Source organism: Zootoca vivipara, chromosome 7, assembly GCF_963506605.1.
Source record: "Zootoca vivipara chromosome 7, rZooViv1.1, whole genome shotgun sequence".
Lineage (NCBI taxonomy): Eukaryota > Metazoa > Chordata > Lepidosauria > Squamata > Lacertidae > Zootoca > Zootoca vivipara.
In genome coordinates, this window is record NC_083282.1 from 91,910,562 (window position 1) to 91,931,552 (window position 20,991).

General features: G+C 49.1%; 1 protein-coding gene and 1 pseudogene across 1 annotated transcript; one reads left to right on the plus strand and one right to left on the minus strand.

The window, feature by feature from the left end:
• Positions 1–228: 228 nt before the first annotated feature.
• On the minus strand, positions 229–13,595 carry TCF15 (transcription factor 15). Its single transcript, XM_035123048.2, has 2 exons — positions 13,060–13,595; positions 229–837 (listed from the first exon to the last, which is right to left on the minus strand). Exons 1-2 carry the CDS (start codon positions 13,552–13,554, stop codon positions 760–762), a joined length of 573 nt encoding a protein of 190 aa, XP_034978939.2. The 5' UTR covers positions 13,555–13,595; the 3' UTR covers positions 229–759.
• A 2,194-nt stretch (positions 13,596–15,789) lies between these two features.
• Positions 15,790–16,348, plus strand: LOC118088414 (mediator of RNA polymerase II transcription subunit 28-like; annotated as a pseudogene).
• The last annotated feature ends 4,643 nt before the right edge of the window (positions 16,349–20,991 follow it).

Genomic DNA, 20,991 nt, shown 5'->3' on the forward strand with positions numbered 1-20,991 from the left:
GATAACGCCCAACCTTACGCTGCTTCCAACTTGCTGCAGCATTTGTTAATTCTGCTCTTTAGCTTTGCTTTGCTTTGCTTTGCTTTGTTTATTTATTTATTGAGAACCGTTTCATTTTTATTGGTAAGTGGGATGGGGGGGGGGGCGAGCCAAGCTCTCCTTAGTGGAATGAGCCTCTGAGAATAAAGGAAGGCTCCAGGACGCAGCAAACAGAGAGTCACACGAGGATGTGAAAAATAACTTTATTTTCAAGCCCCGCTGAATGAAGAAATAATAACAACTACTGACAGTGATCATACAGACCAGCAATCCTCTCGGATAAAGCTCTCTTTCAACGTTGTCCATTCGAAAGTAGACTAGAGGTCTCAGGAGCCCCTGCCACCCCACCCCCCAAGAATCCACTAAGTTCTCGTGCCCTCTCTCCTACTGGAAGAGCACCGGTGGCGGGGTGACTCCTCCTGGATCTGGGCAGATGTCCAAGGAATGGTTTGTCCCGTCTCTCCTTGGCAAACTGCAATCCCTCGTTGCGCCGCAGCTCGGTTCGGGGTGGGGGTGTCGTTCCCACCCTCTCCCGTCTCCTCCGAGTCCGCAGGGCGAGCTTCCCCGTCGTCGTCTTGGAGCTTGTCCCCCGCCAGCACCGAGCCCACCCTGGTTCCAGTCACCCTACCCTCTTGCCCCAGTCAGGAACATCCAACTCAAGCCGCCCCAGGCGTCAAGCCCACCTTGGCTTCTCAGACAGGCGGTTGTCTCTGTGCCGTCTCATCTCCGCAGCACCTTGAGGTGGCTCACGCCTCTTGCCTTCAGGCAGTTGCCCCCGCCCAGATCCCGGCGGATGCCCTGGAAAGGAAGGCAGAGAAAGCGTTGAAAGCTGTGCCGGACCTGCCCAAGGCTGTGGGGTGCAGTGGTTAAGAGTCAGTGTTAGAAATTCCCCAGGCACCGGGCGCGTTTTGCGACTGGCACGGGCCCAACTGCGACCACGTGTAGATCTCTGGGTGCCAGGCTGGTGACTGACATCTGGCTGGCCCCTCTAACTTTCTTAAGCAGGTCAGCGGAAGAGCTTATTTATTGCTTTTATACCCTGCCTTTTCCTCCCAAGAGTACATGGTTCACCTCCCTCTTTAGTTAATCCCTACGACAACCCTGTGAGGCAGGCAAAGAGGCTGCAACTGACTCCAAGGTCACTCGGTGAGCTTCCTGGCTGTGTGGGGATTTGAACCCTGATCTCCCAAGTTCAACACTCTAACCACTACACCACCCTGGCTTCCTAGAGTCCTTCTGCTATGGGACAGCCACGTAAATGAAGTAGGTAAATAAATATTGGTAAAGCAAATTGTCATTTAGAGAAGGATCTGAAATATTTTCCTTGAAGCTTGAATTGGTTCTTTCTCGGTTGTTTTGTGTTATGTTTTAAAGCTAAACAGCCCTGAGATTCCCCCCGCCCCCCCGCCCTGTGGAACGCCCTCCCATCAGATGTCAAAAAGGAAAACAGCTACCGCTACCAGATTTTTAGAAGACATCTGAAGGCAGCCCTGTTTAGGGAGGCTTTTAATGTTTAATAGATTATTTTATTTCATTTTTCTGTTGGAAGCCGCCCAGAGTGGCTGGGGAAACCCAGCCAGATGGGCGAGGTATAAATAATAAATTATTATTATTATTTTATTAAAAGCTGTACAGAAATGAAATGAATAATAATAACAACAATAAATCACATTGAGAAAAAATAGAGCCTAGACATTCCGTCGTGGCAGCCGTAACCTAAGGTGCTGTTTGGCGATTAGCTTCTATATTTGAGTTTCTAACAGTTTCAGTTAGAGGGTTAGACTAGGTCCCTAGGAGATGTGGACAACAAGGGTTTGTATCTTCACTCGGACATGAAGCTCAATGGGTGGTGACGGGGGGCGGGAACATTCACTGCCCCTCAGCCTAGCCTACCCCACAGGGTTGCTGTGGGGATTAAAGGAGGGAGGGGAGAGAACCATGCATGCCACATTGAGCTCCCTGGAGAGGAAGCAGAAACGCAGCAAGTAAAACAATTCACCTGCATTATCTTGCAACAGTCACAACAACCCCCCAAGGTAGGCCAATGTTATTAGACACATGTTGGAGGGGGCCTGAAGTCACCCACTCACCCGGTAGACTCGCAAGCCTGAAATTGCGGCAGGCTCCCCCATTTGAACCTCAGCTTCTTAGTCACCACGCCGGGGGGGGGAGAGACTCTTTTCAGACGGAGGGCCACATTCCCGTCTGTGTAACATTCCAGGGGCCACGTGACAGTAGGGTCAGAAGAGGGCAGGGCAATCTATGCCTTTTGCACAGAAGGCCCGTGGCGTCACATTCACACAACGCTCACTATCCTCTTTCCAGGCAAGCAAGACGTAGCATCTTTTTAGGCAAGCGAAAAGCACTTGAGGATGGGGCAAAACGGGGATGGTAACGGGGGCGGCTCAGTGGGTGGTGTGACCTGGGGAGAGTCCTGGGGGCAAGAGAAAGATGCCTGGAGGGGTACACCTGCCCCCCCCAAAGGGCTGAGGCTCACCATCCTGCAGGCATTGTATTGCCAAAGACCTTTTTAACTAATGAACTCTGAGTAGGGCCACGTTTGGGGACAATCCAGATCAGTACTGTAACACTCCCCCTCTCCACCACCCCTAGCAATATTTCCTTTTGTTTATGAACAGGAGCTGCAAAATAATAATAAAAACAGCTAATTACAAACCACTGCATGCAAAGATAACTGTATCTAAACCAGGGGTGGGGGACCACTAGCTGGTGAGACCATTCCCACCTCTCAAACCACATCCACCTGCCCACCAGTTGCTGTCACTCTGCTATTATCCTGCATAGATCAGGATTGACTCTCTACTCACCAACTGGGGAGCAGAGAGTTCAGTCTTGCTGGGTGAGGTTTTGCCCGTCTAGTTCTATAAGCCCTTTGCCACTTGGCACCCCAAGGTCATTCACGGCAGCCTAGCTGGCTTGAAAGGCACCTTGTTCTCCAACCTTCTCCTGCAATGCACCATTTGATTCATTTCAAGGCAACATCTCAGCCCAGCAGCCAGTTCTCATGCGATCCGAATGCCTCAGGCAGAGGCGGTTTTAGGGTGGCGTGCCTGGTTTGGCCGCAGTGGGTGCCACTGCAATGCTGCAGAAGAGAGCGCAAGAGGCGCGCGGGGGGGGGGTGTCCCCAAATTTTAGTACCACACAGGGTGCTGCAGCTAAAAAAGCCAATGCAATTCTGGGCTGCATCAATAGGAGTATAGCATCTAGATCAAGAGAAGTAATAGTACCACTGTATTCTGCTCTGGTCAGACCTCACCTGGAATACTGTGTCCAGTTCTGGGCACCACAGTTCAAGAAGGATACTGACAAGCTGGAACGTGTCCAGAGGAGGGCAACCAAAATGGTCAAAGGCCTGGAAACGATGCCTTATGAGGAACGGCTTAGGGAGCTGGGTATGTTTAGCCTGGAGAAGAGAAGGTTAAGGGGTGATAGGATAGCCATGTTCAAATATATAAAAGGATGTCATATAGAGGAGGAAGAAAGGTTGTTTTCTGCTGCTCCAGAGAAGCGGACACGGAGCAATGGATTCAAACTTCAAGAAAGAAGCTTCCACCTAAACATTAGGAAGAACTTCCTGACAGTAAGAGCTGTTCGGCAGTGGAATTTGCTACCAAGGAGTGTGGTGGAGTCTCCTTCTTTGGAGGTCTTTCAGCAGAGGCTTGACAGGCATATGTCAAGAATGCTTTGATGGTGTTTCCTGCTTGACAGGGGGTTGGGCTGGATGGCCCTTGTGGTCTCTTCCAACTCTATGATTCTATGATGTTTGAGAGCCTGAATCTTGCCACTGGTCTCTGAACATGGTCATTACTAGGTATTGAAAGGGCTTAAAGTGTAGAGATATCTCTGGGCAAATTAAGACGGCAAGTAGCTGGGGTCTCACCAGCACTGTAAGCAAAGTGAAAATAGTGCTTTCTAAAGCCTGGTGCGAAAGACGCAAGGTTCAGTCACCATGGGCCACCCTCTAACAACACCCATGTCCCAGAATTCTCTAGAGCATCTGCTCCCAAAGTGGGTGGTACTGCCTCCTGGCGGTGTGCGAATTACATATGGGGCCACCAAAAGCCAAGGGGGCAAGAGGTGGAGCTGTAAAATGACTTTTAGACTTTGGGAAACCTGGTACCACTGGGTCAAGTTCATCAATTCTATTGAATTTAAGTTTAATTCAACAGGAATTGATGATCTTGACCCAGTAAATATCAGGTTTTCCAAAGTCTGATAATCATTTACACCTCCAGCTTTAATTGCATTGTGAGTAAGTGTGCAGTTGCTTCTGCTTTGAATATTATTGTGCTATTATCTTTCTTAGTGGGCCAGGCAAAGCACTTTCTGCACGGCCGGCCCTACGGCCAGGCTGGGTGGCGCAGTAGACTCTTAATCTCAGGGTCGTGGGTTCAAGCCCCGCATGGGGCAAAAGGTTCCTGCGTTGCAGATTGACGCTAAAATGCTGACAAATTTTCAAGAAGGCTTTAAACTCTGATGGCAAGGACTTGCAAAGTGGAGCAGAAAGGCAGAGAAGTGAATTTTCAGGCTTCTCATTTCCCCAGCCTTAAATAGAGAAAATGAAAGAGCGAACGCCTTTGCTTTTCGAACTTGGGGGAGAGGCTATTGCAGGGGAAGCATGAACACCACCCAATGGAACCTGGGAATCTGCCTTGCGCTGTTAGTGTGGCCACTTGGCTCCACCACAGCAACTGGCAGAGACCCTCCAGGGTTCCAGGCAGGGGTCATTCTTGCCTATGCCTGCAGAGAGCAGGGATTGAACCCAGAACCTTCCGCACGCACAACTCATGCAAGCTGATCTACCGTCTCTCCCCCTTTCAGCAATGTGCAATGGGGCATTGGGGCAGCCATCTCTGGTTGGAGAAAGCTCACAGCCAGCATGTTCCAGCATGTGACGTGCGGGAGGAGATGCGCCCAGACCTTAAGGGACTAAGAGCAACGGCCGTTTAGGCAGAAGGGGGCACAGGACCTGGAGCGTCGCCCTTCCTGCCTCTCCCCGCCAGGACTGCCAGAAGTCTTGCTTATGGCCTCACAGAAGGTTGCCATGGCGAAGGTCATGATGTCATCACCAGCTGGGGAATAGCCGGAAGCCAGAGTGAGTCTGGAATGACAGCCAGTTCCCAGGCTGAGCCCTGGATTAAGGGTCTCTCTCCTCCAGTCACTTTCGAAATCAAAAAGGTCACACTCCTTCCCAGCACTTAGAAAGAAAAGAAAACTTTTCAATCGCGCCAGTTTTTCAATACAGAACACATGCATATCCTGGGCTCCCCTCGTCATCTTCTCCATTTTTGGAAGTTGAAACTACCATGGCTTGAAGGACAAAACCACACACCGCTGTGATCCTGCCATTTCCCTCTCTCCTCCCAACAACCTGTGAAGTTGCTTCACACTACAGATCCCATCATCTCTGATAATTGGCCATGATGGCTGGGGAAGAGTTGCAGAACATCTGGAGGGCACCGGGTTGGTGAAGACTGCTTAATATTTGGAGCACAGCATTGCTCTTTGAAGATCAAACCAGTACAGTTGTCTGTTTGCCGACCATCAGATGTCTTTCTCTGCAACCAGAGATGCTAGATGGGGCATTATACATAAACAGGGCCGGTGCCTCCATTTAGCCAAACTAGGCCTTGGCCTAGGGCGCCGAAATGGAGGGGGCGCTGTCGAGCCAGCCCGTCGGCCGGCCGCGCTGCCGCCACGCCGGGAGCAATGAGCGAGCGGTGGCGGAGGTGGAGGCAGCACCCGTAGCTAAAGCCTTCAGCTATGGGCGCTGTTGCTGCCGACGCCACCGCTCGCTCGCTGCCGCGGCCGCTGAAGAGCTCACAGTGTCCCCTCCATAGGCGGGAGGCGCGCGAGCCAAAATGAGAGCTCAGCGCCCTCCCGCCTATGGAGGGGACGCAGCGGCGTCAGCGGCGTTGTGCACGCGTCATGACGCATGTGCCGGGGGGAGCGCCAGAAGGTGATTTAGCCTAGGGCGCAAAAAGCCCTAGCACCGGCGCTGTACATAAAACCCATGTGCTTCTCCAGTAATTAGAAGCTATTGAATGGAGCTGCTAAGCACAGAATTGTACCATTGGAAGCGACTACGAGAATCATCTAGTCCAGGGGTGGCCAACTCCCAAGGGACTGCGATCTACTCACAGAGTTACTGGCAGGGATCTACCCTCTTTTGGGGGGTTCAGGTCACAGTTGAGTTTTTTTTAGGAAGGAAAACCCTGTTTTCGGGGGGATTCAGGTCAAGGTTGTTGAGCTTCTTTTTATGGGCTGCAGGGCTAAAATGTTTAGCTTTTCTTAGGGGAACCAAAGTTCTTGGGCTTCTTTGGGGGGGAGCCAGTAATCTACCAGTGATCTACCACAGACGTCCAGTGATCTACCAGTAGATCACGATCTACCTGTTGGACGAACCCCCTGCAATGCAGGAATGTTCAATATGATTTTATTCCTGCTGCTGGGTTCTACATTTTGGCTGTAAAATTCAGCTGAATGTCATGTTGTGAAAATGTCATGTTAAAAGCCACTGCTCCCAACAAAACTGAATTCCCTTGACAGTCCGTTAAAGTGCTGCAAAGACCCAAAGATCAGGAGATGATACATGCGCCCTGATTACTGAGGCTGGACTACAGGGAGACACAATCGGTCTCCCTGTGAAGCCCACCTGCTGTTAGTGATGCTGTTAGCATCTAGGAACCCCGATAAGGAACACAGGATGCTGCAGGTGCAGCTCGAAATAGAATCATAGAATTCTAGAGCTGGAAGGGACCCCAAAGCTCATCTAGTCCAGTCCTCTGCAATGCAGGAATTCTGCCCACAGCTGTTCCTGGGTGGGCTCAAACTACCAGCTCTCGGGTGAACAGCCAGTCGCACAACCCCATTCTGCCACAGAAGGTCCAGTTAGCATGGAATCGTCTAGTCTGCTGAGACCCTACCTGCCCACAGACTGTCTCACCAGAGTGGTGCATGCTCTGGTTATCTCCCACTTGGACTACTGCCATGAGCTCTACGTGGGGCTACCTATGAAGGTGACCCAGAAACTGCAATTAATCCAGAATGCGGCAGCTAGACTGGTGACTGGGAGCAGCTGCCAAGACCACATAACACCAGTCCTGAAAGACTATATTGGCTCCCAGTATATTTCTGAGCACAATTCAAAGTGTTGGTGCTGACCTTTAAAGCCCTGAATGGCCTCTGCCCAGTATACCAGAAGGAGCGTCTCCACCCACAACGTTCAACCCAGACACTGAGGTCCAGCTCTGAGTGCCTTCTGGCGGTTCCCTCCCTGCGAGAAGCGAGGTTATAGGGAAGCAGGCAGAGGGCCTTCTCGGTGGTGGCACCCGCCCTGTGGAACGCCCTCCCATCAGATGTCAAGGAAATAAACAACCACCTGACTTTTAGAAGACATGTGAAGGCAGCTCTGTTTAGGGAAGTTTTTAATGTTTGATGTTTTATTGTGTTTTTAATATTCTGTTGGGAGCTACAATTCCCATCATCTATGACCACTGGTCCTGTTAGCTAGGGATGATGGGAGTTGTAGTCCCAAAACATCTGGAGGGCCAAGTTTGCCTATGCCTGTCGTAGGAGCATAGAATTGGAAAGGACCCCTGCAAGTAATCTAGCCCAATTCCCGGCAATGCAGGAACCACAGCTAAAGACTCCCTAGCACATGGCTACCCACCTCCAGTGAATGCGAGTCCACCACACTTCTCTGAGAATGAACCAGATTCCTCACAGCTTGAGGACCTTAAGCAGCAGAACCTTGTGCTGCAGACCCCCTTGAGGGGCCTTCCAGATTGCAACCTGGAGGGGAATCCCAAGGAGCTGTCTAAGGGAGAGGGAGAACCCCACCCCCAGTCCTCAATAATGCCAGTGCCAAAAGCTTAGGATCCAGGGAAGAGTGACATCACTAGGCTCAGAGTTGCCATGCTACTCATTGGGGAAGGGTCTACTCAGAAGTAAGCAATTCTGTGAACTCCTTCAGCTGCCAGCAGCTGTGGAGAAGGTGTAGTTCAGGAGAGCAGAGTGTGCAAAGTCTCCCTTGTCACATTGCAATGCACATTTTCTTAAAATATCAGTACCGATTATGGATCAGAGCCAACTGTGAATTTAGTTGCATTTAACTGCAAGGTGCAAAAGTCATGAGTTTATTTAGGTGGCTGAACTTTAACAAGTTCCCCAACCAAGTCCGATTTCACAAGCAAAACTTGAAAAGGCGCTTGAATGTGTAAGTACAACTTGATATCATATAACTGGGCAAAATTCTCAGTTCCGCTTTAGGGAGAGCTGTGTGCTGACCCTGTGGGTCCCTTTCAACTCTATGATCCTATTATCTGGAGGGCACCAGGTTGGGGAAGACAATTAGTGAAGTCTGTAGCCTCTGCGGCCAGAAGAGCCTGCAAGGTTTCAGAAGAGGAAAGACAGCAAAAGCGCGTTCATAAAAGATGCTCTGAGGCTCACGCTTTGGTGCAAAAGATCATAGAATCATAGAATCATAGAGTTGGAAGAGACCACAAGGGCCATCCAGTCCAACCCCCTGCCAAGCAGGAAACACCATCAAAGCATTCCTGACAGATGGCTGTCAAGCCTCTGCTTAAAGACCTCCAAAGAAGGAGACTCCACCACACTCCTTGGCAGCAAATTCCACTGCCGAACAGCTCTTACTGTCAGGAAGTTCTTCCTAATGTTTAGGTGGAATTTTCTTTCTTGTAGTTTGAATCCGTTGCTCCGTGTCCGCTTCTCTGGAGCAGCAGAAAACAACCTTTCTCCCTCCTCTATATGACATCCTTTTATATATTTGAATATCAGACATTAAACAGGTTTCGCTTAAAGAATTTTTAGCTCCTTGGAGGCAACTCTGCAAGAACAGAATGACCCCTTCCTCCCCATGTCGTTGTCACACTGGAGATCAAAGGGCAAGCCCCAGTTTTTATAATAGGATACCAACCCCATCAGAATCAATGGGGAGTCCCTAGATCAGGGGTGGGGAACCTTTGGCCCTCCATTAACACTAAAGGTCACCGTCACCCAATGGTATTCAGAGGTTTGCTGGGGGGTCCCTCCCCCCCCCATCGACCATTACTGAATATATAGGCTGGTTCAGATATTACATAACTCAGACATAACTATGGCTGGTTTGTACTAGCCATAGACTATTGTATGTTCTGCATCAGACACACATAAGACAACCATGGTTTGTGATTTTTTCCTTCTACCTCTGTCTGCCCAAAGACCTCCTGGTTGCCATTCCACAAGCAGTACTCTGTGGGTGATGCAACAGCCCAAGCCATGGCAGTGCTGAGCCACAATTTGCTATATATATATATATAAAACTAACCCCAGTTTGCCATGCAACCTTATAAAGGAGTATCAGAAGCAGACGTATTATACTAAATCAGGACAAACAACAACAACAAGGGTCCCTAAAGCAAATGCAAAAAAAACAACATTATTTGGAACCTGGAACTGAATGTTATCACTTTCTCCATTGACAACCGAGAAAACAAAGTGAACTGGAAAAGACTGAGCAGCTGAAACGGATTTTTGTCTACCATTGTGCGTCTTCTTGGTGTTCTGTTTCCGTATCTCCATTGATACATATATATATTCAGTGTAATTTAAAAACCGGGTTTTCAGAAAAACAAACAAACAGCCAAGCAGTATACTGTATAAACTTTATGAACTAAATCAGGCACCCCCAAACTTTGGCCCTCCAGATGTTTTGGCCTACAACTCCCATGATCCCTAGCTAACAGGATCAATGGTTGGGGAAGATGGGAATTGTAGTCCAAAACATCTGGAGGGCCGAAGTTTGGGGATGCCTGAACTAAATAATGCAACACCCTTTTCCTATTCAGCTCTGCTCAATTGTTTTAGCTCTGGCCTGTGCGAGGTCAGAACATTGGTCTACCTCATAGGAACACAGAAAGCAGCCTTATATTGAGGCAGATGACATTTCTCAAATTTGGCTCGCCTCGCCAGCTGTTGCTTGGGACTACAACTCCCATCATCCCTAGCTAGCAGGACCACTGATCAGGGATGATGGGAGTTGTAGTCCAACCACAGCTGGAAAACCAAGTTTGGGAAACACTGTGGGGCCTAGCTAACTCAATATTATCTGCCCGGCTGAGCAGCAGCTCTCCCTGGTTTCAGCAGAGGCCTTTCACAGCCCTACCTGAAGATGCCAGGAACTGAACATGGGGCTTGTACGCAGGGCAGACGCTCTGCCACTAAGTCACCATGCTTCTCTAAACTACAGCTTCGGATCCTGCCTTGGTGCCCCATTGGAAGCGACGGTTCATCAGATGGTGTTGATTCAGACATTACAGCAAACCCTGGCTTCGTGTTACATCCAAACCATCTCACTGGCTTCCTGCAGCAGGAGGGCGTGCCATTTTAGGAGGTGATTTTTTTTTGCAAATTCCTTCAGTGAAGGGGGTCTTTAAAATATGTTTTTGGGTGTGAGGAATTCAAACCTGCTATGATTTTTGTGAGTGGACAACATTTAGTTTGGTGGACTAAAAAGCACAGAAACTGCTCTTGGAAAAGCCAAGGATTTCAATTTTACCTTCTGAAAATGGCAAATAATGCTAAATATTAATATGTAATATGCCTGTTGTCTTTGTCCATGGAGTTTTCTTGGCAGGGATACTGGAGTGGCTTGCCAGTTCCTTCTCCAGGTGGATCATGTTTAGTCAAAACTCTCCACTATGACCTGTCCATCTTGGGTGGCCCTGCATGGCATAGCTCATAGCTTCTCTAAGTTATTCAATTATGAGTTATGTATGGAAGTGAGAGCTGGACCATCAAGAAGGCTGATCGCCGAAGAATTGATGCTTTTGAATTATGGTGCTGGAGGAGACTCTTGAGAGTCCCATGGACTGCAAGAAGATCAAACCTATCCATTCTGAAGGATATCAGCCCTGAGTGCTCACTGGAAGGACAGATCGTGAAGCTGAGGCTCCAATACTTTGGCCACCTCATGAGAAGAGAAGAATCCTTGGGAAAGACCCTGATGTTGGGAAAGATTGAGGGCACTAGGAGAAGGGGACGACAGAGGACGAGATAGTTTGACAGTGTTCTCGAAGCTACGAACATGAGTTTGACCAAACTGCGGGAGGCAGTGCAAGACAGGAGTGCCTAGCGTGCTATGGTCCATGGGGTCATGAAGAGTCGGACACGACTAAACGACTAAACAACAACAATGGGACAATGAGCTGGCATTCTAATGCCAACAACATTGTGCGGCTGCTATGAGGAAAGCTGCCTGCAGGAGAAAGCACTCGCCCCACACCCATCTCAATGCGCCATAGACAAATACTTCCATGCCTAGCTTTCTCCTCCAAGCGGGGCAGAAAACATGCCAGCCCACCACAGCAAGGGAAAGAAGCAGAGCCTTGGCTTCTCCCATTACATGTGAAGGGGGTGGGACCCTTCCTGATCTAACCAACTCTTCCTTCATGGAAATGCAGCTCAGACTGGCGATGCCTCCAGAATTTCAGGTGTGTGCAAATTAAATGGATTTAACGGTTCTGTTGCCCTGGCACAACAAAACCACTTTTGAAGCAAGCACTTGGAAAGTGGATCGAAAAGCGTGAAGTGCCTTGAACGGGAAGATGTATAGACTTTCCCCCCGCCAAACAGATCAGGATGAGTGCTCAATAAATACTGGGTGCACCCTAACCACCGTAGAAGCAAATCAGGATGAATGCTGTGCCAATCGATTGTCTGTAGGAGGCTCAAATATTTTGAGGATGTGTGGGCTGCACTAAGTAAGACAAAAAACTGCCCAGCTGGATCAGACCAAAGATCATTCAACTCCAGGATCCTGTTCTATGCAAGTGGCCCACCAGCAAGTTAGGAAGGCCAAAGCCTCCTCATCTCTCCACTGTCAGAAGAGTGACCAGGTCCAGGAGGGCCAGTCCAGTAGAGATGGAAGCCATGTCTGACTACAGCCCCCCATTCACTATCTTGCAGTGGGGAGATGCAGGAAATAGATGGAAAACAGGCTGTATATGCAAGAACTCAGAACCAACGCTGTGTCTTGCTATCCTGGCCCCTCAGCCTAACCTACTTCATAGAGTTGATGTGGATATTAAATGAAGAGAGGGGAGATGTATGCCACACTTGAGGAGCAAAAGTTGGGGTATAAATGTAATCAATAAAAAGAATTGTAGAGGGCTGGTGTTAGATCAGGACCTTGACTCATTCATCAATGAACCAAGGGTTAGCCACCACCTTCCAACCTCAGTCTACCCATCTGCACAAAGGGGGATAAACTTCTAGCATTGGGAGTTTCCGCACTGAAGCCTTTGGAGAAGCCAGGAATTCCAACCTTTCCTCCCCACCTGGTGAGTGCAGGTGTACACCCCTGCTTAAACAGTAAGAGAAAGGCATTCTGTGCATGCACAGAGACACCCTCTCCTTTAGTACTACTGCATTTGATTCAGGTCTGAACTCTGGCCCTGTTTGGAGTCAAGCCCTGTTGGTCGCAGTCTCTAAAAAGCACAGGGATATAAAAACACATAAAATGAAGAACCAACTTTGCTGGCCTGATCGGAATCCCCTTAGCTGATTGGAGGAGGCGGTTGCCTACCTCCCACCTGGGGTTTTCACAGAAGCAAAACTGACCTGTGTGGAAGGGAACGATCTGCTAGCTCTCCGGGAAATGAGGGCTTTTATAAACTTCCCCACCCGTGCTTCTGAATGCCTTGCAACAGGGGCTACGATTGCCAAACAAAGCGTGCCTCTGAGCATGCACAGAGTGCTGCTGCGTAATTGCTTCCAGGCATTGGTGTATCCAAGGAGGAGTAGCGGGACAATAGAAGTACTTCACTAACTGACCATCACGTCGGTTCTGCCCCTCCAACAAGTTCCCCTCCCCCCCCCAAAAAAATCCTGGCTACGCCCATGCTTCCAGGTGAAAGATTAGGGACCCGAGGGATGAGCGCTTCTAAACTATGCTGGACTCCCCCACGCGCAGCCCTCTCCACTGGCAGCAGGACTCACCCCCTTCCTCTGGTTGCTGAGGCAGAAGGTGCAGATGCTGCGCGGCTGCTTGCCCGGCTCCATCACGTCTCCCTTGGCCCCGCACAGGGCGCGGAAGCAGGGCTGCCCGTCGTCGGCGCCGTCGCCCAGGAGCAGCACGTTGGCCAGGTGCGCGATGTAGCTGGACGCCAGGCGCAGCGTTTCGATCTTGGAGAGCTTCCTGTCCACGGGCTCGGTGGGGATGAGGGTGCGCAGCGCCGTGAAGGCCGTGTTCACGCTCTGCGTCCGGTCCCGCTCGCGGGCGTTGGCCGCCTGCCGCTGCTTCACCACCACCACCGGCCCGCCGGGCGGCCGGGCAGCGGCCGGGCAGCAGCCGAACGAGCGCTCCGACGCGTCGCTGCTGCCTCCGCTGCGCGCCTCCTCGTCGTCCTCCGACGCGTCGTCCTCCTCCGACAGCAGGCGCAGCTCCGGGTACAGGACGCGCGCCGCCACGGGGCGCAGCAACGCAAAAGCCATGGCCGCGCCGTCGGGGGAGAAAAGGAGAGCCGCCGCTTCTCTGCAACGGGCGCTGCGCGCGGCCGGAGCCCCGCGGAGGCGCGTCCGACGCGGGGAAACTGTCGCCGACGCCTCGCCGCGCGTCCCGGAGCCGCGCTCTGCAGGGCTTGCCAAGGCGCCCGTCTATAAAAGGCGCTGGGCGGAGCGCATCCCTCGCCGGACTTGCCAATGGGAAGGCGGCGCTGATCCGGCTTCTGGAGCCGTCTGGCCACCGCGAGTGTTTGCGCAGAAGGTTGCCCCCTGCTCTGTTATAATACAGGAGTGTCCTGTATTTCAATGTAAAATGCTACGTCCTGTATTGATAACAGTTTGTGTTGTATCTGTGTATCTGAAGAAGTGTGCATGTACATGAAAGCTTATACCCAGAATAAACTTAGTTGGTCTCTAAGGTGCTACTGGACAATGTTTTTTAATTTTTTAATTTATTTAGTTTGTGCTGTGTTTGAAGTCTCTCTCTCTCTCTCTTTTTCTCTCTCTCTGCCAGTTTAGGGACCCTCTCCAAATTCATGAGTGTGAAAGGGTGTAGAAGAGGTCATGCACAGCACAGACGGATTTACAAATTTGTGAGTAGTAGGCATAGCTGCCTCCTCCCAAATCCTCAAAAAGGATTTTTGGAAAACATTTTAAAAATACTCAATTAACTGAGGATCTGCCCCTCCCCAGCAGAAGCCTCCACACACACACACACACACCCAGCAAAAAGCCTGCCCCTTGCAATGTCTTCTTTTGGGGGGGGGATTTTAACCTGTGTGTGATTTCCCCCAAAGAAGCTCAGCAAATTTGGGGGGCAGTGTCCCAAAAGAAGCTCAGGAATTCCCCCCTCCCCCAAAAAAATCCTGGCTACGCCCATGTCACAAGTATTTGTGTGTGCAGACCATGTGTGACAAATTCCAGAGGGGCCATCCTGTTAGACTGCAAGAGATTGTAGTGGATTGATTTGAAGTCACTTAAGCACCAGATGACCCAAAAATAAATGAAAATGCCCCCCCAACTGTCCTGCCTTGCCCTGTCCTGTCTTTTGCCAGAACAAAAGTTAACTTAGCTGTGTAGTGCAGCAATAAACATGGCACTATGTCTCCTGGGGGCAACAGGAGAAGGAAGGGGACAGGTCAGACTATCAAGAGGCGTCATCGAATCTTGGAGTTGGAATGATGCAATGAAAGAAATTTTCACCAACACCTGGATTCGTGGGCACTTCCCCTAAGACTTTCCCCCTGTGTTTCTCAGTCTTCAGCTGTTGTTAGACTACAACTCCCATCATCCGTAGCTAGCAAGATGATGGGAGTTGTAGTCCAAAAACAGCTGGGGACCTGAGTTTGAGAAACACTGCCCTAACAGGTGCATTTTATTTATTTTTAACACGTTCAGTTGGAGAACTTCACTGAAACATTTGGGGAAGTGCAGATTCTGAAGGGGTGGCTGCATTTCAGTGTAGTGCACCCGTTGCTTCAAGAAGTGTGCATTGGTTTCACCTTTAAATGCAAACTAAACTTGAATTGGTCCCCCATCCTTAAACGTTCCACGCAACCCCATCTATGGGAAGTTGAATGGTGAAGTGGCAGGATGCCAGTGCTTAACCCTTTTCCTGCCCATCATTTTTCACATGCACCCCCTCTGACTCCCACTATTCCTGTCCCCCGTATTGGATTCAAGGCGCATGCTCACTCCATAAATATGCCCTGCAAACGCCCTGGAAAGAAAAACCCTGGGGTGGGGCAGAGAGGCTTGCAATAGAATAATAGACGAGGGTGGGGAAGGGTTAAGCACCCCACATCCTCTGCTGTTGATTCACTCCACACTGTTTCCTTGTGAAGTGGTTTTCTCTCACAAAAATGACCACTTGGATTTTAGAATAATAGAATTGTAGTTTTCAAAAGGGTCCTGAGAGTTATCCAGCCCAACCCTCTGCAATGCAGGAAACTTTAGTTGAGAGTAAAACAAGTTTGCGCCTAATCCAGGCTTCCTCAAACTTGGCCCTCCGGATGTTTTTGGCTTACAACTCCCCTGATCCCTAGCTAGCAGGACCAGTGGTCAGGGATGATGGGAATTGTAGTCTCAAAACATCTGGAGGGCCAAGTTTGAGGAAGCCTGGCCTAATCCTTCATCTCACCTTCCAGCAAGTCAAGAGTTCTTCTAATCATTTCATTCCCACCATGGGGTGGGGTGGGGGGGACTTTAAATGCCACTTGCTAGGACATGGCGGCCGGCCTGACCAGGATGTTTGGAAACCAGGGTCCAGTCCCTCCTCCCCCTCTGCCACCCCTCCTTCTCCCCCCTGTGGTCCACCTGGCCTCCTCCCTCTGAACCCCATGGACCTGCGGAACCCCAACAGCACCCTCATGGACGACTTGAGTTGGAGATGTCTTTTGAGGCTTGCTTTGCTTCCCTCGTGAGTTAAGATTATGTCAATGGCACAGAACTAGAAAGAAATTAGAAGTGGCATAGACAATATATCCAGAAATGTTTAAATGTTGCATGGGAAATGGAATGCTTTTTCTTACAACAACAAAAAGGCTGCAGTAATGTGTCCAGAAACCAGAGCAAATAATTAAAGAGGATGTTTCAGAACTGAGAAATGAATTGCAGAGGAAGGAAGCACTAATTCGAGAAGCACTTGGGTAAACTGCAACGCTGGCAGCAGATTCTGGAAGACATCAACACACAGCACAGAAAACTTGCTGAAATGCCTCAGGGATCCTTCGCATATCCAGAGCAGGCTCCGGCTAATATTTCTGCACCACTCAAGCAAACGTGAACAACTAGAATAATGTGCTAGACCAAATTGTTTAATTTCCTGTTATCTATGTGGTGCAACTTTATATGGATATTTTTAAAGTGATGACAGGGAACCTTAAAAATTATGATAATAAAGCAATTTTCCCTCGGTTAAGTTTTTTTTTTTTTAAAGCACCCTGCTAATAGTGCAGAAGCACAGCCAGAGGGGAATGGCGGCAACACAGCATGCATGAACACATGCAAAGTGTGACATTTCAATAATAATAATAATAATAATAATAATAATAATAATAATAATAATAATAATATAATATGATGATGATGATGATGATGAGCCAAGTTGCTATCTAGCCACATGATGAAATAACTGTGCTTTTTGGGAATGAGGATTAGAGAAGGCTTGCAATTTTTCATCTTACAATGGTGTATGAGCAGATGCATGCAGATCGCCACTCTATTCCTTAATTAATGAATTAATAAATTTTGCATTTTTTGCTCTCCTGCTGCCACTTAAGCTGCACGAAATGTTGCCCATCTCCAAGAGAGCCCCGAATTTCCAAGCAGCAGCCTCTTCCAGGTCACAGTGTCCCATGTCCCATGTTGCCGGCCTCGGAGGAAGGAAATGGCCAGGAGCTTTTGTTGGCTGGTTGCCTTGGCCCAAGGCACTCCAGTGGGGGAGTCTTGGGGGGAAGAGCCTGGAGGTGAGAAAGCAAGAGTGAGAGAGAGAGGAGTAAATATCTCTAGTAAAGGGGAGCAGACAGGAAAGGAACTCTCTCTGGCCATAATTCAATGTCTCAGGAAGCAAACCCTCCCTCTGTGGGGAAGCCGAAGGAGATCCTTTGACCTCTCGGAAGCAGAGGTAAACCCCAGCCGGTGGGTCACTTGTCTGCTCAGGCTGGAATGGATCCGGTGAACCCCGAGTGGATTTGGAGGCCTTGTCTCCCTTGCAAGGAAAGGATTTACTGTATCCCTCCCCACCCCAAAGCTGGAAAATACACGTGCACACAGAAGGGGGGGAAGCCATCTACCTCCTGAAGAAATGTATTTCTACACCGCTCATCGCTGCTGATCCGAAAGAGAAGACAGGCTTCTTACAGAATTCAAAAGGCCTATTTACACTTTGGGGTGATAGAGAAATTTGATGGAATTTGCATTTAGAAGCAAACCAGTTGCAAGAGCCGTCCTTCGAAATTTGCCCTTCTCTGAATTTTGCAAGGTAGTTCTCCAGCTGAGTAATCACAGAACTGGAGAGTTGGGAGGGAAACTGAGGATCATCTAGTCCAACCCTCTGCAAAGCAGAGAATGTGCAGCTATCCCAAATGGGATTGAACCTGCGACCTTGGCGATATCATCACCACGCTCTAACCAACAGAGCTATCCAGAATATCCCTTTTAAACTGTGGTGTCCAGAACTGGACACAGGGCTCCGCAATGTCCATTAGGACAACAAAAATGCATAGGGGGGGGGGTTAAAGGGTCCATAGAAAGATGCATACAGTATATAACACACAAATGCATTATTTCAGGGGAAATGGCTTTGTGATAAATTGTGTACGTTGCAAAACTGCACACAAATTATGTCCATGCAGAGAAACTGGGGCTAAAATACAGGTGGACTTTTGTGAGGAGCAATTTTCTTTTTAAAAAACATCTCAGACTGATGTGGAAATGTAGGGAACTGAAAATTTAAGGTTAGAAAAAGAGAAGATGAAAAAGACATATTCACCCCTCTGTATTTGCAGTACCTGAAATCCCACATCTATGGAGACTCTGGCCTGTTTCTGCAAGGTCTCTCTTTGTTTCATGCCATTTTTATCACAGTTGGAAGATTTGTGGGGCATGAGGAGGGGGAGAGACAGCTTTCTACCCATGGCAAACAAGTGGTGCAGATAAGGAGATAATTTTAGACCTTGGAATTACGGGGGGGGGGAGGCTGGTGCTCAGCTATTAGCCCTTTCCCTGCTTATATCTGCACATGGTGCGTTCAAGGCCCATTGCCTTTGCAAAAACGTTCAGCCAGGCACCACTGGAAAGTGCCGTCCGCCCTGCGGTTTGCAAAGTGGACACCTCGGGATGACCAGCGGGGAGAGGACCAGCTTGCAGGCGTTTGCGTTCGGCAAGGCAAATCAGGCTGGCCTGGAGCTGGTCGGGGGTTAAGGACTTCTCCCCTTTGCTTCCCTCTCTGCATGACTTAATGGGAGAGTGAACAGCCATCCTCTTTTCTCTGTGCTTAGAACCATTCCCAAAAAAGCAGAGCTAAAGACCTGCTGTGGTGTTTGCATGTGTGTGTGTGTGTGTGTGTGTGTGTGTGTGTGTGTGTGTGTGTATGTGTGTGTGCAAAAGAGATGGGGGTTCTGGCTGGGGGAAGCCAGGGGACTACAGGGAGCCAAAGGTTGAGCGCTCCACATTTTTCAGCACATTTTGCCTGCCTCCTTCCATCTGGGCAGAGAGGGCTCCATTTTTGTTTTTTTAATTGCTTTTATTTTTTATTGATTGTAATTGTGATTGATATTAAGGCTTTATTCTTAGTTTTAGATTTTATGATTTATGTGGAAATTGTTTTCTATTTGGATGTGTACTTTTTGATGTATTTTATTTATTGCTTATGACTTTTGTTACGTTGGTAATTATGTAAATCTTATCATGTTGTGATCCGCCTTGAGCATTGTTTTAACTATGGAAGGGCAGCATACGAATAAAATGATGATGGTGATGATGAGAGTTGTTGCTATGTTCAGCAGAGCAAAATGAAGCCCATGCATGAGATCATGGACTTCAAACATTTCCTCATCAGTACAGAAGACCCTGTTCCTTTCTTTTTTGCCAAGGCAGCAGATTAGCAGGGGCAAAGAATGCCTTGCACAAATTGTCTTGCATCATCTTTATATCTTGTATCATTATGATTGCTTGTTAGAGAGCCAATATGGTGTAGTGGTTAGAGTGCTGGACTAGGAGCTGGGAGTAAAGGTAAAGGGACCCCATACCATTTGGTCCAGTCGTGACCGACTCTGTGGTTGGAGCGCTCATCTCGACTTATTGGCCGAGGGAGCCGGCATACAGCTTCCAGGTCATGTGACTAAGCTGCTTTCTGGCGAACCAGAGTAGCGCACGGAAATGCCATTTACCTTCCCGCTTGGAGCGGTACCTATTTATCTACTTGCACTTTGACATGCTTTCGAACTGCTAGGTTGGCAGGAGCTGGGACTGAGCAACGGGAGCTCACCCCGTCACAGGGATTCGAACCGCTGACCTTCTGATCAGCAAGCCCTAGGCTCTGTGGTTTAACCCACAGCGCCACCTGCATCCCAGGAGCTGGGAGACCAGGGTTCAAATCCCCCACTTGGTAATGAAGCTTACTAAGTGTGATGACCCGGGTGGCGCTATGGTCTAAACCACTGAGCCTCTTGGGCTTGCCAATTAGAAGGTCAGCAGTTCGAATCCCCACAACAGGATGTGTTCCCATTGTTCTGCCCCAGCTCCTGCCAACCTAGCAGTTCGAAAGCATACAAGTGCAAGCAGATAAATAGGTACTGCTGTGGCAGGAAGGTAAACGGTGTTTCCGTGCACCCTGGTTTCCGTCACGGTGTCCTGTTGTGCCAGAAGCAGTTTAGTCCTGCTGGCCACATGACCTGGAAAGCTGTCTGCGGACAAACACCGTCTCCCACGGCCTGAAAGCGAGATGAGCAGCCCAACCCCATAGTCGCCTTTGACTGGACTTAACTGCCCAGGGGTCCTTTACTAGGTGTGACCTTGGGCCAGTCTCTGCCTCTCAGCCTAACCTACTTCACAGGGTTGTTGTGGAGATTAAATGAGCAGTGGGGAGACATATGGACACCACCCTGAGTTCAAATCATAAAACAAAACAAAACACATTGATGGAGTACTTAATCCTGTCTGCCCTCTTCTCCCTTATGCTCTCTTCCCCAGGTAATTTCCCCCTTCATTCCTGCAATTGTGTATCTGGGTACCTTGGCTGGGGAGAAGGTGGTGGACAAGGAAGGGTTCGAACATCCTTCCTCATTCCGCTGGTTCTCCTCTCCACAGTCTGCCCTCTCTTTGCCGCTTTTTAGATGTTCAGTAGATTCAGTGGCAAATGTTTCATTTGGTCCTCGGGCACCAACCCACCAGCAGATGTGTTTGAGTGTCCCAGATGAACCTTCCAAGTGGCACGCAACACACTTTGTCTTTTTTAGCTCCTCAAACTTTGCGAGAGGTAAAATAAAAAAATTCCTTCAGTAGCACCTTGAAGACCAACTAAGTTTTTATTTTTGTATGAGCTTTTGTGTGCATGCACGCTTCAATTGGCTACCAGTAAATAATAAAAAAGGGGGGAGAAAGCACCCTCCCAAACTCCCAGCAGCAAATGGTCAGGCTCCAAGGAGTTTCTACACTCTTGAGCCAGCATGCTGCCAGAACCACAATTCTCTCCTGTGGGCACAGGGTCCCTTTGTTGCAGTCACACACACACACACACACACACACGACCATTCATTCATTCATTCTCTGCACAGTTATCTTGCCTTTCTATAAAATGCTTGCCAGGGCTTAACTTTCCCAACATTTACAGCAAGGAGCTTTTAAAGAATGCAAAATTTCCCTGTGCAGAATTCACACTGACATTTTGCAACAATTTGGATTCTTTTTTGCAGAATTGACCCTCAG

Excerpts from the sequence above, each read along its gene's own strand:
- TCF15 (XM_035123048.2), bottom strand. The coding sequence starts at position 13,554 with ATGGCTTTTGCGTTGCTGCGCCCCGTGGCGGCGCGCGTCCTGTACCCG. Across the intron at positions 838-13,059 it reads TCAGCAACCAGAGGAAGGGG|GGCATCCGCCGGGATCTGGG; the intron begins GTGAGTCCTGCT and ends CTTCCTTTCCAG.